Below are 15860 nucleotides of genomic sequence, written 5' to 3' on the forward strand. Positions count from 1 at the left end.
AACTGCTGACCTTGAGGTTAGCCACCCAATTTGTAATCACTACGCTACCAGAGGTCCTTGTATATATATATATAGGCCTTTAAAATGTGTATTTTAATATAAAGTTTATTTTGCTTCAGAATATAATTTTATGAATGATGGGATAATCACGTTTTTGTTGTTTTATCAGGTGTAAGAGAGTTGTATTGTTTAGAAAACAACTTGGAAAATCTACAGTATTTTCTTTATGCTTATTGGAATAGAGACTATCATGGAAATGTGAATGATCCCCACAGCGAGACAGGATCACAATGTGGAAGGTGCCATCCAGACAGCAATTCTTAGTTTGCCTTATCCACTTTCACTTTACTCTTCATACATTTAAAAGAGATGCACGCACCTGGATTCAATTACCTTACATAAGAATGTTTTTTATTTGCTTTTGGTTTCGTCCTAGAACATTGCTTATTCTCTGATATCTACTGGATTAATTTTTTAATTTTCATGAATCTTCTATTTCCTGAGTTCATAATAATCATATGGTTGCTGTCATTCATTAAACAGAGTGTTTTAAAAAAATGAATTTGAGTTTTATTCTACATTTTTTTTCTCCTTCTATCTGGGGCTCTGTTATTCACAAGATTCTCAGTGACTAAATATTCGGAAGCAATTCATCACTCCTTCTTCCTAGTATGTATGCTGCAAGCATACACTGACAAAGAACTTCCAAAGGTTCAAGCTGGATTCAGAAGAGGCCATGGAACAAAGGATATCATTGCTGACATCCAATGGATCTTGGCTAAAAGCAGAGAATATCAGAAAGATGTTTAGCTGTGCTTTATTGACTACACAAAGGCTTTCGATTATGTGGATCATGACAAGCTGTGGACAACATTGCAAAGTATAAGAATTCTGGAACACTTAATTGTACTCATGAGGAATCTGTACCTGGACCAAGAGGCAGTTGTTCAAACAGAACATGGGAACACTGAATGGTTTAAAATTAAGAAAGGTGTACAATAGGTTTGCATTCTTCCACCATACTTATTCAACCTGTATGCTGAGCAAATCATCCGAGAATCTGGGTTCTATGAAGAAAAAAGTGGCATCAGGATTGGAGGAAGACTCCTTAACAACCTGAGATATGCAGATGATACAACCTTGCTTTCTGAAAGTGAAGAAGATTAAAACATTTACTGATGAAGATCAAAGAGCACAGCCTTTGGTATGGATTACATCTCAATGTAAACAAAGCAAAAATCCTCACCATTGGACCAATAAACAACATTCTTATCAATGGAGAAAAGATTGAAGTTGTCAAGGACTTCATTCTTCTTGGATTAACTATCAACACTCACAAAAGCAGCGGTCAAAAAATCATACGACGTATTGCATTAGGCAAATCTGCTGCACAAGATCTTTTTAAAGTGTTGAAGAGCAAAGATATCAGCTTGAGGACTAAGGTGTGCCTGACCTAAGCCTTGGTATTTTCAATAACCTCCTATGCATGCGAAAGCTGGACAGTGAATAAGGAAGACTGTAGAAGAATTAATGCTTTGAGTTATGGTGTTGGAGGGGAATATTGAAAGTGTCATGGGCTGCCAAAAGAACCAACAGATCTGTGTTGGAAGAAGTACAGCCAGAATGCTCCTTGGAGGACAGGATGGCCAAACTTCGTCTCTCTTACTTCAGACATATTGTCAGGAGAGAGCAGTCGCTGGAGAAGGATATCATGTTTGGGAAGTTGGAGGGTCAGAGAAGAAGAGGAAGACCCCCGACGATATGGATTGGTTATGTGGCAGCATCAATGGACTCAAGCGTGGCAACAGTAGTGAGGTTGGCCCAGGACCCGGTAGTGTTTCATTCTGCTGTGCATAAGGTTGCTCGCTATGAGTCGTTACCGACTCGATGGCACCTAACAACAACAACAGTCTGGGGCTATCTATTGTGTCCCTGTTCAGAGTATTAGGTATTAGTAGCTGGACACCATCTAGTTCCTCTGGTCTCAGGATTATTGTTATTGTTAAGTGCCATCAAGTTAATGTTAACTCAAAGTGACCTGGTATAGGGTTTTTGAGAAGCAGCTGGTAGGTTTGAGCCTCCGACCTTGCAGTTAGCAATCCAATGTTTCTCCTTCAGCACCACACCAGGACTCTAACTGAGTTTTGTTCTACATTTTTCTCCCATCCTCGCTTGTACCAATTCTGTGTCCCTAATCAGAACAGTGGGTTATCTGGCTTCAGGATAGATGAGACTATTGGTACAGGCTAGAAGTCTTATGGACTCCTGGTATGGTGCTTTAGAAACAGCACTGGACTGTGAATCACAAGGTCAGCAGTTCAAACCCACCAGCTGCTTCTTGGAAACCCTGTACAGAGTCGCCACTATAATTCAGAACCAACTCAACAGCATTTAACAACAACAACAACAATGGCTAATGATCATGAACATCTTTTCATGTGCTTGTTGGCTGCTTGAATCTCCTCTTTTGTGAAGTGTCTGTTCATGTCCTTTGCTCATATTTTAATAGAGTTGTTTGTCTTTTTGCTGTTGAGTTATTGAATTTTTCTATATACTTTAGAAATTAAAGACTCATCAGGAACATTTTTCCAAAAAATTTTTCCCCAGTGTGTAGTTTCTCTTTTCACTCTTTTGATAAAGTTTTTTGATGAACATAAGTACTTCACTTTAGGAGGTTCCATTTTGCTAATATTTCTTCTAGTGCTTGTGCATTTGTTGCTGTGGTATGCCATTGAGTTGGTTCCAACTCATAGTGACCCTATGCACAAAAGAATGAGACAGTCCAGTCTTGAACCATTCCCACAATTGTTAGTTTTGAGCCCACGGTTACTGCCACTGTGTCAGTCTGTCTTATTGGGGATCTCCCTCTTTCTCACTGGCCCTCCACTTTACCAAGCATGATGTCCTTCTCCAGTGACCTGTCTCTTCTGACAACATGTGCAAAGAATGAGTGACAAAGTCTCGTCATCCTTGCTTCTAAGGATTATTTTGACTGTACTTCTTGCAAAACAGGTTTGTTTGTTCTTCTGGCTGTCCATCGTACTTCATCTTTACCACTTCCATATTTCAAATTCATTGATTCACATAAGGCCTTTCATAGTCATTGTCCATGCTTGGACTGGATGCACTTTAAGCCTCACTCTGACATCTTTGCTCTTGGGCATTTTAAACAGGTTGCAATACGTTGTTTGATTTCTTGACTGCTGCTTCTGTAAATGTTCATTGTGGATCCAGGCAGAATGAAGCCGTTAACAACTTCAATCTTTTCTCCATTTATCACAATGCTATTTATTGGTCCAGTTATGAGGATTTTTGTTTTCTTTACATTGAGGTGCAATCCATATGGACAGCTGTAGTCTTTGATTTTCATCAGTAAATATTTCAAGTCCTCTTTGCTTCCAGCAAGCAAGGTTGTGTCACCTGCATATCACAAGTTGTGAATGAGTCTTCCTCTAATTCTGGTGCCATGCTCTTCTTCATAGAAAGTTGTGCATTTGTAGTTGTGCTTAATAATCTATTTCTGAAAAATTTACATCTCATAGTTTTGCTCCTATGTCCCCTTCCAAAAAATGTAATAGTTTTAGCTTTAACATTTAGGTCTTTGTTCCTATCAAATAAATTTTGATATATTTGTGTGTGTGTGTATGGTGTGAGGCAGGGATCCTATTTCACTATTTCTGCCAAAGGAGATCCAATTTTTCTAGCACCATTTGTTAAAGAAAATATTTCTTCTCCATTGAGTGGACTTTGACCCCTTTCACCCTAAAATATTAAAAAATTTCTCTCTTGATTTATTTGATCTATTGGTTACACCTATTTGCGTATTTTCCAGTGTTCTTTCTCTTATGGATTTTGAGTGTCATTATAAGGGTCTTGATTTACAACAAACTCCACCTTCGGCTCCTCTTTGTAACTGGGAGGGTGGGACTTCCCATTCCCACCACAAGCAAAGTCCTTTGAGGAAATTCTCCCTGCTGTGCAGGTGTTGAGTCTCTTTATGCAGGAGGGCTGGGTCTCAATTCTTCATCCACATCTGAGAGCTGACTCCCATGGTAGGCTAGGAGGTTGGGGAGAAGGACCCTGAGTTTGGAAATCTGAGTCCTTTCCGACTACTCTCTGCAAAACAGAGCTTTGGCCTACTCTGATACAGAATGAATCAGATCCAAGTCTTAATTCCAAAGCAGAACAGAGAGACCCATTTGCGTGGCTGGGTGGGAGAGCCCTGCCTGGAGCTCCTGCTCATGGGGGCATTGGAGGCTAACCCTGAAGATGGCTTCCCAAGAAGGGTGGGATTTCTGGTCCTGAGGTGTGAGCAGGGGTCCGGTGCTGCCCTGCCCAGGTGTGGAGCATCACTCACCACAGCTGGCTGAGCTTTGACCTGCTGTTTGGGCCTGTGTTGTCTGGATGGCCCACCACCGCCTCTCTCTGGCCCTGCTCAGTGCTTGCAGCATGGTCATCTATACCAACCTTCTCAATTTCCACATGGGGCTACGCCTGTCCCACGAAGAGCTGTTCCCAGGACTCCCCGACTGACTCCTTGCCAACTTGGACCTCAAGCCCTACCCCCAGCTGTATCTTCATCTTGGCGCCAAAGTAGGGTCACAGGTTCTGTGTTCTGAGGTGGGAACGGGGCTCTGGGAGGGCCTGCAGGGACTGGGAGGTAAGAAACTTTCCCTTTCAGAAGAGATGGCAACAATGGACTGCACACAGGGGGCGTGGAGAGCAGAAGGGAGATGTGTCCAGGGCCCCCGCGGCCCTGTGTGTGTGTCTGGGCTCTGGGCTTGAGCTTCCTTCTCTGCAAGTCACTCCCTCACGCTCTGACCCCTGGGACCTGAGCAGGGGGCCATGGGCTTCACGTGGGTGGGCCGTGATGGAGCAGTCGTGTGTAGGCCATCCCTATGCCTTGGGCTCCTGGACAGCAGGTCCTCTAAGAGCTGTCAGAGTAAGCACTCTCCTCTCAGCCCAGCAGCGAGGTGGGAGCCGCCGTGGTTTACGTCTCACTTCAGAGCTTGGATGCGTTGTTATTCTGGCTGCTGCAACAACACGTCCTGGAGAGACAGATGCTGGCAAAAGTGGAGGCTGTGGCTCCCAAGGGTGAAGCCGGGGCTGCAGGGAGTTAGAACCTCAATGCTGCCTCCTGTCCTCGGGTTTTCAGGCAGCATTAAGTGCTGGACATTTGTGTGCCTGGTTTAAAATCCACTGGGGACCTCAGAGCCTTAGAGAATACGCATGGGTGTGCCATGAGTCTCTGACCCCAGCCTGACTTCCCTGGCTGGGATCAAGGTGTGTCCCAGGTGATTCAGGTCATCAAGGTGTGTCCCAGGTGATTCAGGTCATGCTGGAAGCTCAGGGTGGGGCCAGGGACTGCCCCTCATCCAAATGTTGTGTCTGGAACTCTCTGGCCATAGTCGGATCCCAGCTGCTATCCCTACTTCCCGGGACAAGCCATTGCCTGGGGGTGGAGCTGAGGGGCCCCTCCCCCTTCAGCTTTGACCCATCTCATCTGCTGTAACTTTCTGGGCCTACAGTCTCAAGTGTCAGTGAACAATCCTGGCACTCTACTTCTTATGGGCATTGGGGGGTGCAGGCAGCCCATGGCTCAGTCCTCCAATTCCCCCACCCTGATTCATCTGAGCATTTGGTGCCTCTTGAGCCTGCTGTGTGACAGGAGTGTTCAGAAGGAGCAGGAAGAGTCCCTAAACTCAGGTGCTGGAGTTCCTTGTAGCCATGGTGGCACTGAGCAGAGGGTGGGTACATCTGGGGGACAGGGAGCCCACCCAGCACCAGTCCTGACAGCTCCCCCATCCTCCCTCCAGGACCAAGCAGACACCCCCCGCCCCCCCCAGCGTCCTGGTCAATGTGCTCGACCCCTTCCTCTGGGGCCTTCGGGCCAAGTACTGGATCCACATCTGTGGGGCCATACTCTTCGTCACCAAAGTGGCAGAGTACTAGACCACCTACATCTTCCTCTTCCTGTCTAGGTAGCCCAACTCCACCTTGCTTCCCAACAGTTCTGCATTCTGGTTCCATAAACGCTCAGTGAGGCCTCCGGCCCCAAATCAAGCAAACGCCACAGGACGCGCACGGGGCAGGGTCATACATTTCTTTCTTTTTAAAAAATTGTTGTTGTGAGTATTCACAACAGAACACACTCCCTCCAACAATTTCTCCACATGTCACTCAGTGCCATCGATGACATTCTTCAAACTGTGCCACCATGCTCGCCCATCTTCCCCGCGCTGCCCCTCGCTGCCCCAACTTCCTATCCAGGCTGTCATGTGACTGTGTCACTTTCACCCCATAGACACTGATTTTTACAAGATTGGCCGAGTTTTGTGCCAGCGACAGTGACACCACGGGACAAGTGTACTCTGGCAAGGGGAGAAGACCAACAATGCTGCGTCTTGTCATGTGGGACCAAGCCCAGGGCCTTGCTTGAAACTCATAGAGCAGCCCCACAACGCAGGTGGCGTGTGGAGGCCAAGGAGGTGGTCCCGGACAGCCCAGCCAACTCTGACACTTCTTGCATTTTCCCAGCCAGCATTGAGGTCCCAGAGCTGAGGAAAGCAAGGTTATAGGCAGACCAAGGAGAGGGGAGCCCAGGATCCTCCACCCTGTCCACTTCCCAGGGACCCTTAGTGGTAATGAAGTCCAGAGAGCAGCCACAGGAGCCCTTTTGCCCACCGGATTGACTCTATACATAGCAACCTTCACATCCAAACAGCCCTGCAGGTCTGACTCACTGGCTAGCGGAAGATGGTGCGTGTGAGAAAGAGGGAGATTGATTTCCAATACCTCCCAGATTGTTCAATAAACACACACAACTCCAAACCTGACTCACAGGCTTCTGGAAGAAAAAAAAAAGGACTTCCTCAGGCTCTCAGCATTGACTTTCTGAGGGCAACTTAGCTCCAGCCATGGACCCCTGACTTCATTTTGTGTTTCACTTAGACCGCAGTTTGAGAATGAGTCTGGGGCTGGAGATGATGATTTTCCATGGATTGGGGTGACAGGGTGGAGCAGGCTTTTGAACCTCAGTTGGCCCCTAGTAAGCTGCTGAGCACACATTCAGGGCCTGTGTCTGCCTTGCAGATGCACGAGGCTACCTGGAGGTGGACCCTGAGGGACTTCTGAAGGATGGTGCTGTGATACTCAGTGGTGGTCTTTGTTGCTGTCTACACTTACCAGTTTCAAACTGTTTTGGGTTTTTTCAACCAAACTCTGGGGCTGTCTGAAGAGGGGTAAGCACTGGGGTTCTGCAGCTTGGCGGTGGTTTGCTAGAAGGTTCCAGCCCTGCCAGAATTCCTGGGCTCTGGCATCAGGAGTGGTGGGCATCAGACTTGACCTGCCCTGTGGTCTTCTGAGTAGGCACTGGAAGATCAATGACCGAGTCACTCACAGGGACCTAGCTTTGCCAGAGAAGTTACTGTTACAGCTCAGCAACCTGGGGAACCAAGAGCAGACCCCACTTTAGGCCTCGAGATGAGAGCATGTAAGGGCTCTTCTAGTTGGTTCTGACCCATTTATGGTGCCTCTAAAGACCTCCTGGAATCCAGGGTCTCTGGAGATGCCTCTTCTGGCTACAGTTGACTTCAAGGTCAGAGATGCCAAGTGCAAGGGTATGATGCGAAGTGTACGTTGGCATGAACCCACCAAGACTTTGCTACCAGATAGTGCCTGTTCTGTGGGTTCTCAAAGCCAAGGACTCTAACGCCCCTTCTCATGGCTCTCCCTCCCCACTCCATGTGGGTTCCTGAAGACTTTGACCAAATCCTGTCTTCAGCTGGCATCCCTCAACCAGATTTCAGCTGCAAGTCTGAGTTTGTGCCCAAAGCATATGATTTCCATGACTCGAGTTCTTGGTTCTCTGACAATTCTGTGTTTTCTCAACTACCTCAGCCCACCTGTCAAACAATTCTGGGGTTGGTAGCCAAAACAGGGACCACCTAGACTCTAGGTCTGAGGGACGATTGCTCCCAATCTGGAGGCAGGGACACCAGTGCCAATTGGTTATCAAGAGAAAGGATGGCAGGTTTCCCAAGGCAGGTGGGTCTCAGGGAGAGAGGGTCTGCTTTCTCTGCCCCTCAACCCAGGTTGTGGGATGTGGGCCTAGAGCAGTTCGACAAGGTAGAGCTCTTTGCTAAGATTCTAGCGTCTGCTGCCTTACTGCTGCCATGCACCCTTCAACTTTGTTACTTTAATGAAGATTTTCTGAAGACCACCAGCCTGCCCACGATTCCCATTCCACACACAGGCCCATCTGACAGGCACTGCTGTCCCGAGGGTGGCATTTGGAGATGCTGCTAATAGACTCTAAGATGGGCTCAGTTCAGGTGGGGAATTACATTTACTTTCCATTTGCTGTGGCATCCATTTGTGGGTGTGCTTTGGATGCTGTGGGGCGCGGAGAGTTAGAGCCTCGTGTGTCTTCTTGGGCTAGCAGACAGAACAGGGGGTGTATATTTCCAGGGGACCACCAGCTGAATCGGATCCACACTCTGTCCAATGACCACTCTGTTTTTGCTGGGACATCTTTTAGCCAAGTGTCCTGAAATCCACTTAGTAGATGTTTTAGATGCCTAAGGATTGGTTTTATTTTTGTTTTTATCATTCTGTACTTTCACTAAATTAAGAAGCTGGCTGTGAAACTTGGCTTTTAAAGTTTTTTTGTTTTTAATTTTCAGACTGAGTCACTAATATGTTAGAGTATTTCACAGAATTCTTGTTTTCCAATGTGGTATGTGGCCAAAGCCATTCATTTTCTTCCTAAGAAAAATGAAGCAGGAGATTAACGTCTCAACACCGGCTTCGTTCCCCACCCCCCACCTTCCTCACCCGCCTCTAATCAAACTTTGCAACAAACCTAACGCTTTACATGAAAAAGGGCGCAAAGTACCACGGTGGGATTCTCTTTTTCCCTCTAGGGTTGCAGATTCTTCTTTTTTTTTGTCAACATTGAGTCATCGGGCTGCGAACCTTAAGGTCAGCGGTTCGAAACTACCAGCCGCTCCGCGGGAGAAAGATGAGGCTTTCTACTCCCGTAAAGATTTACACCCTCGGAAACACTGTACAGGGTCGCTATGGGTCGGAACCGACTCGACGGCACTTAACAACAACAACAAAGTTCATACTCAAGGTGGGGTTGGGAGATTGAAAAACAAAGGAGTGGGTGGAGGTGAGGTGGTTGGGTCTCTGGGGTGCTGGGAAGCCAGGTAGATGAGCAGCACCCCCCTCCTCTCCCCTGCATTCTCTGAAATAATGTTCATATGGAATCATTCTTACTGTGAATGAGGGTTCTGGAAGTTGATGGAGAAATGCTGTCTTTTGAGGCCCTGGGTTCCATTGTTGTTGTAAAATGTCATTGTTGTGTTGTTAAGTGCCGTGGAGATGATTCCGACCCATAGCGACCCTGTCTAGGGTTTCCAAGGAGCAGCTTGGAACCACCGACCTTGCAATTCAAATGACTTTGCAGTCTGATGCATTAACCCACAGCGCCACACCAGGACTCTGTTAAGGGTCATTGAGGCTCATTAAATGGTGTCCGGGGTGAAGGGTTTCAGAAGCGAACCTGTTATTGTAGCTGTAGGAAGAGGGGTTCTTTGAGAATTTGGGGCTTTCTGGCCCCTACCATATGTCTTACATCAATGTTTTGTGATCTGTCTTCCCACCTTCCCCCAACAACATGGAGTCAGGAAAGGACATGTCACTTCTGGCAGACATGTGAGAGTCTCCTCCTTCCCCTCTCCTCTCTAAGGCTCTCTCCTGGTGAGGTTCTGGGATTGGCACGCCAGCTATGCCTCACCTGCTTAATCGTGTGTGTTTATCTCATTCTTTTAAAAACTTCAGCAGGCGATGGATGCACATCACGAGGGGCTTAAACAAATTATGGTGTGCTCCCACAGCATAATGCTATGCAGCCAATAAGAAGAATGAGGCAGCTCTCTACATGCTGATACGGCATAAACTCCAAGATGTATTGCCAAGTGAGAAAAACACACACGAATAGAACGTGCTACCATTTGTTAAATAACAAGATGTATATACCCACACTTACACATACAAAGCATATTTTTTGAAGAATACCAAAGAAAACCATGCTGGTGCTTACTTTAGGGGCAGGAGACAGAGGTGGGAAGGAGAAGACCTTGTTTGCTGTAAACCTTTAGCAGCTTTTGAATCATTAAAAAAATAATATGTAGGGGCATTGCCTTTAGGAGCTATTGAATCTTTTTTTTTAAATGTGGATTGTCTCACCCATACAGTGAATAAATCAAATATCTAAAAACCTAGTAGGGAGTTTTCTGTTTAAATAAATCAAAAGGAGCTCTGGTAGCGTAGTGGTTACGAATCGGGCTACGAACCTTAAGGCCAGCAGTTCGAAACTACCACCTGCTCCGCAGGAGAAAGATGAGGCATTCTGCTCCCGTAAAGATTTACAGCCTCAGAAACCCTGTACAGGGTCGCTATGGGTCAGAACCAACTCGACGGCACTTAGCAACAACAACAACAACAATGGAGAAATGAATAGAAGCAGAGAGGTTCTCTCTCCTCTCTTTCTTTCTCTTTCTGTCTCATTCTGAGACTTAAGGATTCCATTTGGAAACTTTGGAAGAGGTAAGAACCAAGTAGTGAAGAAAAATGCATGCTTCCATCTTGGCTTTTGAAGTTAATTGTACCCTGAGAATATGATAAAATTATAGGAAGAATTCCCAAGACTGCAAATACAATCATATCAAACTTAAAAATCATAGATTCTGTCTCTTACCCATATGGGATCCATTTCACTTGTGAGATTTGATCCAATAGGCTAGCAGTCTAGACTGAACTCTCGATGTCCAAATGTCCTGCCTTGGATCCTTAGTCTAGAAACACACAGGGAGAAGGAGGCCACATGGAACTTGGCAGACAAAGCAGGCAGCGACGTGAAGGGTGAACTGTGGACACAGACCGAGGATGGAGACCAGGTGCAGAAGGCACCAGAAGGTGGGAAATGCTGGTTTCCCCAAGAACCCCTGCTTGGCACTGTCTGGGATTGCTCCCTAGTGTTACCAAGAACCCTGGACATTTAAACAATTGTTGTTGTTGTTGTCGTCAGGTGCCATCGAGTCAGAACCGATTCATAGCGACCTCATGCACAGCAGAATGAAACAATGTCCGATCCTGGGCCAACCTCACTTACCGCCACCACACTTGACGCCATCAATGATGCCACCTGGTTGATCCATCTCATTGAGGTTCTTCCTCTTTTTCTCTGACCCTCCACCTTATCCAGCATGCCATCCTTCTCCAGCAATTGTTCTCTCCGGACAATGTGTCCAAAGTAAACTAATTTAAACAATTAGTTCCTTTAAAAAAACAAAATCATTCAAGGCTGTTGAACTGATTCAATACAACTGCAGCGTGCTTAGAGAGGGCAATCAATTGCTCTAGATGAAGAGGGGATAGGACACCTTGTCCCTGACCACCTCTCTGGTTGCTCCTACCTTAGCCACCATGTTTTTATTCCCAGGCACCACTTTGCGTTTGTTGGACCTGCAAATTCAGAATTCCACAATCATTCCAATAGTGGTTAGGTTAACAGTTGCCAGGACACTTTCAATGATTATGCAGCTCACAAACTGAGAGGGCCAAAGATCTCTGGAGTCTGCTTTTCCTAGTTGGAGAGCTAACTGGCGGCTAAAGATTCCAGAGTGTGTGATGTTCCATTTAGCCTGTGGTGTGGGAGCCTTAGCACTGTGTCTGCCATTTTCTGAATCCTCACTACTTGGTTGCTGCTGAATTGATTCCCATTCATAGCAACCCTGTATAAGGTTTCTGAAGAGCAGCTGATGAGTTTGAACCACAGACCTTCCAATTCAAACCAACCTTACGGTCCAGTGTTTATCCTACAGTGCCACACCGGGACTCTTTACTATTTGGTTGTCTCTTTCATTTTACTAATTTATTGTCTTTCTCAGCTATATTGTTGTTGTTAAGTGCTGTTCAGTTGGTTCCAACTCATAGCAACCCCGAATAGTGTTTCCAAGGAGCAGCTGGTGAGTTTGAACTATGAGGAACAGTAAATACAGAAAGATGTCCCCTAAGGGAGTCCTGGCGTGGTGCTGTGGGCTAATGCATCAGACTGCGAAGTCATTTGAACTGCAAGGTCTGTAGTTCAAGCTCACCAGCTGCTCCTTGGAAATCCTATGCAAAGTCGCTATGGGTCGGAGTCGACTTGATGGCACTTAACAACAACAACAAGCAGTGATGACAGTTTTTTCACTCAGTCATACATCCACAGTTAATGGGTGCCTTTCAAGAGCCAGGCTCTGTGCTAAGCCCTAGGGCGGTATGGGGAAATAGCTATTTTCTCTTCTCTTCAAGGAGCATAAAATCTGAGCAAGGCTCCGCAGACTGCGGTTCCTGAGCCATACTCAGTCTTCCTGTTTTTGAATGTTCATCCACATTCATTTCCATACTCTCAGTGGCTGCTTCAACTACACTATAATGGCAGGGGTTGAATATTTGTGACAGAGACCATATGGCCTGCAAAATCTAAAATATTTACTATCTTGCCTTTTACAGAAACAGATTGCCAACCCCTGGTCTAGAGGGGGAAGCAGGAATGTTAACAGATAGTTGAACCTGGTGAGAACTGCAGTATGCCTGAAAGAGACACAATAATATTGGGACAGAGAGGAAGGGAATGTTGGGGTTGAGGGCCCCTGCCATGGGTACATGGTGCTATTGGAAAACAGCCTTCTTCTTATTTAAAAACAAAAAAAATCTCTTCGTAGTTTTCTCTGCTTTGTCTCCACTTCCTCCTATATCTAGGGGTTTTCATGTTGTTTTAAAGAAGGAACTGGGCCAGTTAAAACCTTTCTCTTCCTCTCAGAGGGCTACACGCATGATTGGGACTTGGCAGTTGATAAGCCGGTGAGTGGTTTCCTGAAGCTTCTAGAAGCGGTTAATGGAACACAAATGTTCCTGTGGTGTGTCCTGGAGAGCCATCTGGTGTACCTTCATCATAAGCTGGTGTCCTCTGTGATCATCTGGCTCAGGTTCCCCACCCCTGCTCTGAAACAAGATGGCTGCAGGAGGTCAGTGGCCTTTCAGGAGCTCCTGCGCCATCTTGTTTCAGAGCAGGCATGGGGAACATTTTTTCTGCCAAGGGCCATTTGGATATTAATAACATCATTCACAGGCTATACACAATTATCAACTTAAAAAGTAACCTGTTGTATTTGTTCAGGAGTCTTGGTGTGGTGCTGCAGGATAATGCTCTGGACCACAAGGTCAGTTTGAACTGCAAGGTCAGTGGTTCAAACCCACCAGCTGCTCCTACATAGAGTCGTTATGAGTCGGAACCCACTCTACAGCACTTAACAACACCAAAAATGGCCAGACCAAATGATTTCATGGGTCTTATATGGCCTCTGGGTCAGATGTTCCCCACCCCTATTTTAGAGCTTTGGGCTCCGGTTTTGAAATCCTTTCCCCTTTCCTTTGTCACGCTGTTGACTTCTGGTCAAAGGCCCAGACTGCCATTTTCTTTTGGGAGGTAATGGCCGCTTGGTGGTACAATCCAACACCTCCCGTGGGAGAGGTCTAGGTTCCATTCCCGCCCAATGCATCAAGCACACTATATCCACCACCCACCTGTCAGTGGAGGTTCCCAGGTTACTAGGATGCTGAACAGGTTGCAGTGAAACTTCCAGATTAAGAGGGACCAGGAAGAAAGACCTGGGATTTACATCTGAAAATCAACCACTGAAAATCTGAGTATCACATGGTTCGATCCTCAACCAATCATGGGGTTGCATTTCCTTCTGTTGTGCATAGGGTGGCCATGAGTTGAGGGTGGCTTCATGGCTGCTCACAGTATTGTCACCCTAGTCAGAATGCTCAGGTCATAGTCAGGAGTAAAGACCTGCACAAACCTCAGTTTCCCTTGTAGGTGTTTTTGATGAACTTCCTGTTTTATATCTCCTGGGCAGCATTGCTGCCCTATGCTAAGTTATGTCTGCATGCAGGCCTCATCTCCACCCTTTGGGCATGCGTGATGGTGGCCTGCAAAATTATGTATCAGTTGAAGTGTGTCAAGCCCTCAGTCTACTCTTACAAGTGCACAGAGGTGAGTTTTGTTCCAGAGCAGTCCTTCTTCTGATCCCAGGCAGAGCTTGGTGTGGAAGGCAGAGCTTGGATCGCCACGCCCAGCACCTGCAGTGGCAGCCTGTTCAAGGAGGGCTGTCATTGATGAGTGCTGACCATTTAAAGATGATGACCAAGATGGGTGGGGCACAAAGACCTCATTCAAGTGTCCACGTTCCATTCATGCATTCACTAAATGAGCATTTCTGGGTGCCTGCTCTGTGCTGGGCACTGGATGCAGGAGGTGTAGGGAGGGAGGCCTCAGAGATGAGATCTGTCCTCTTGGAATGGGCATTGCAAAGGGACAGACTGACTAGACAAGTCTAGAGATGCTATAATTGAAGGTGGTAGGTTCTGCTGTGAAAAGGCTGGAGCTGAGCAGAGCCGGAGAGCACTGAGCAGGGAGTCACAGGGCGGGGGCAGAGTCCTGTGTGTAGGGAAGAGCATGCTGGGAAGAAGAACAGCAAGCACAGTGGCCCTGCCTGAAGTGTAGCGAGTCCTCACCCTAAGCTCCAGGCCTTGACTGTGCTGCAAGGAGAGAATGGGAGTGAGGGGTGAGGGGGGTGGGGCGATGAGGATGAGGAGGGAGGATGAAGGTACAAGGACGACGGGGCAGGGAGACAGATGGTTAAGGTGAGGTGGGGGCGGACCAGGGCTGCAAAGGGGCAGGACTCTGAGAACCGGATGTGGGTCACTGTGCCCATGAGGGGCTCTGCCCAGCCCCTTCTGCAGCTTCGACCTATGAGGCCTTGTGGGCAGAAGGAATTGTGCACTCACAGGATTTGCAAAGAACAATCTGGGTGGGGGGACCTTCAAACCCATCCTGCTCGTTCACAGATGAGCAAAGTGAGACTCACCTGGGGTTGTTCCTGGCAGGGTGGCAACCTCAGCATGGACCCCATGCATCTCTGTGTCCCCTCAGGTGTGGCAAGGAAACAGGACCTCCTGTCTGTGGGCCCAGCCGAGTAGCTCGGAGCCATGAGGAAGTTCCCCGGGGCAGAGCTACCCCATCTGCAGGTAGGAGCGAGGTGGGACCGGGATTATGGTGCATCAGCAAAAGCAGACCTCAGAGACCCTGTGTCAGGATGGATGGACAAGGTGACATGGCCAACTTGGGGTCTGGCACACAGTAGGCTTCCTACTTAGCGTCCTCGGCCCTTCCAGAGGAACACTGCATTAAGTAATTGCTTTAGTGGCCAAGTTATATATTACCGAGAACGAACCTGGCTCGGACGTATCATTCACTTTTACTGTTTTGCCTAGAGAGGTTTCTGTGGCAGCTCGGAAAGGCAGGGATGAATAAGGAGAGAGGCGACATTAAAGGCAGGCTGTTAACGGAAGTGGAAATTAAACAACTCAGCCAAAATCGAAGCTGGGGAGCAGCTTGCCTGTACGAATGGAGAGATTAATTGTTCCCCTTCTAGAGTTCCTGCCCCGGCCTGGGGCTGGCAAGGGCTCTCCTCTCTCTCTCAAAAAAATTATTGTGGTGAAATATATATAACAAAAACTGTGCCCTTTTCACTGTTTTTAAGTGCACAGTTCAATGACCTTCATTATGCCATGGTGGATGGCCACCACCATGATCCAGCTTTACAAGTTTTCCACCCTCCCCCCCAGCAGAAACTCAGAGCCCCCTAACCCATTGCTCTTGTTCCCTTATCTACCTTTCGTCTCTCTGTACTCGCCTATTGGAGATGTTCCCTGTCAGTGAGCTCATCTAATGTTTGTCT

The 15860-nt window shown here is 47.1% G+C and overlaps 1 protein-coding gene across 1 annotated transcript in view; it reads left to right on the forward strand.

Moving 5' to 3' along the window:
* The window catches only part of LOC102828227, a 95199-nt gene extending 80100 nt beyond the window's left edge, over positions 1–15099 (forward strand). Inside the window, exons 11-14 of the mRNA XM_006839305.1 lie at positions 5817–5945; positions 10862–10983; positions 13977–14113; positions 15007–15099. Coding sequence (XP_006839368.1) covers positions 5817–5945; positions 10862–10983; positions 13977–14113; positions 15007–15099 — 481 coding nt within the window. The remainder of the gene's footprint in view (positions 1–5816; positions 5946–10861; positions 10984–13976; positions 14114–15006) is intronic.
* The last annotated feature ends 761 nt before the right edge of the window (positions 15100–15860 follow it).

The sequence above is a fragment of the Chrysochloris asiatica genome, unplaced genomic scaffold (assembly GCF_000296735.1).
Source record: "Chrysochloris asiatica unplaced genomic scaffold, ChrAsi1.0 scaffold00023, whole genome shotgun sequence".
NCBI lineage: Eukaryota > Metazoa > Chordata > Mammalia > Afrosoricida > Chrysochloridae > Chrysochloris > Chrysochloris asiatica.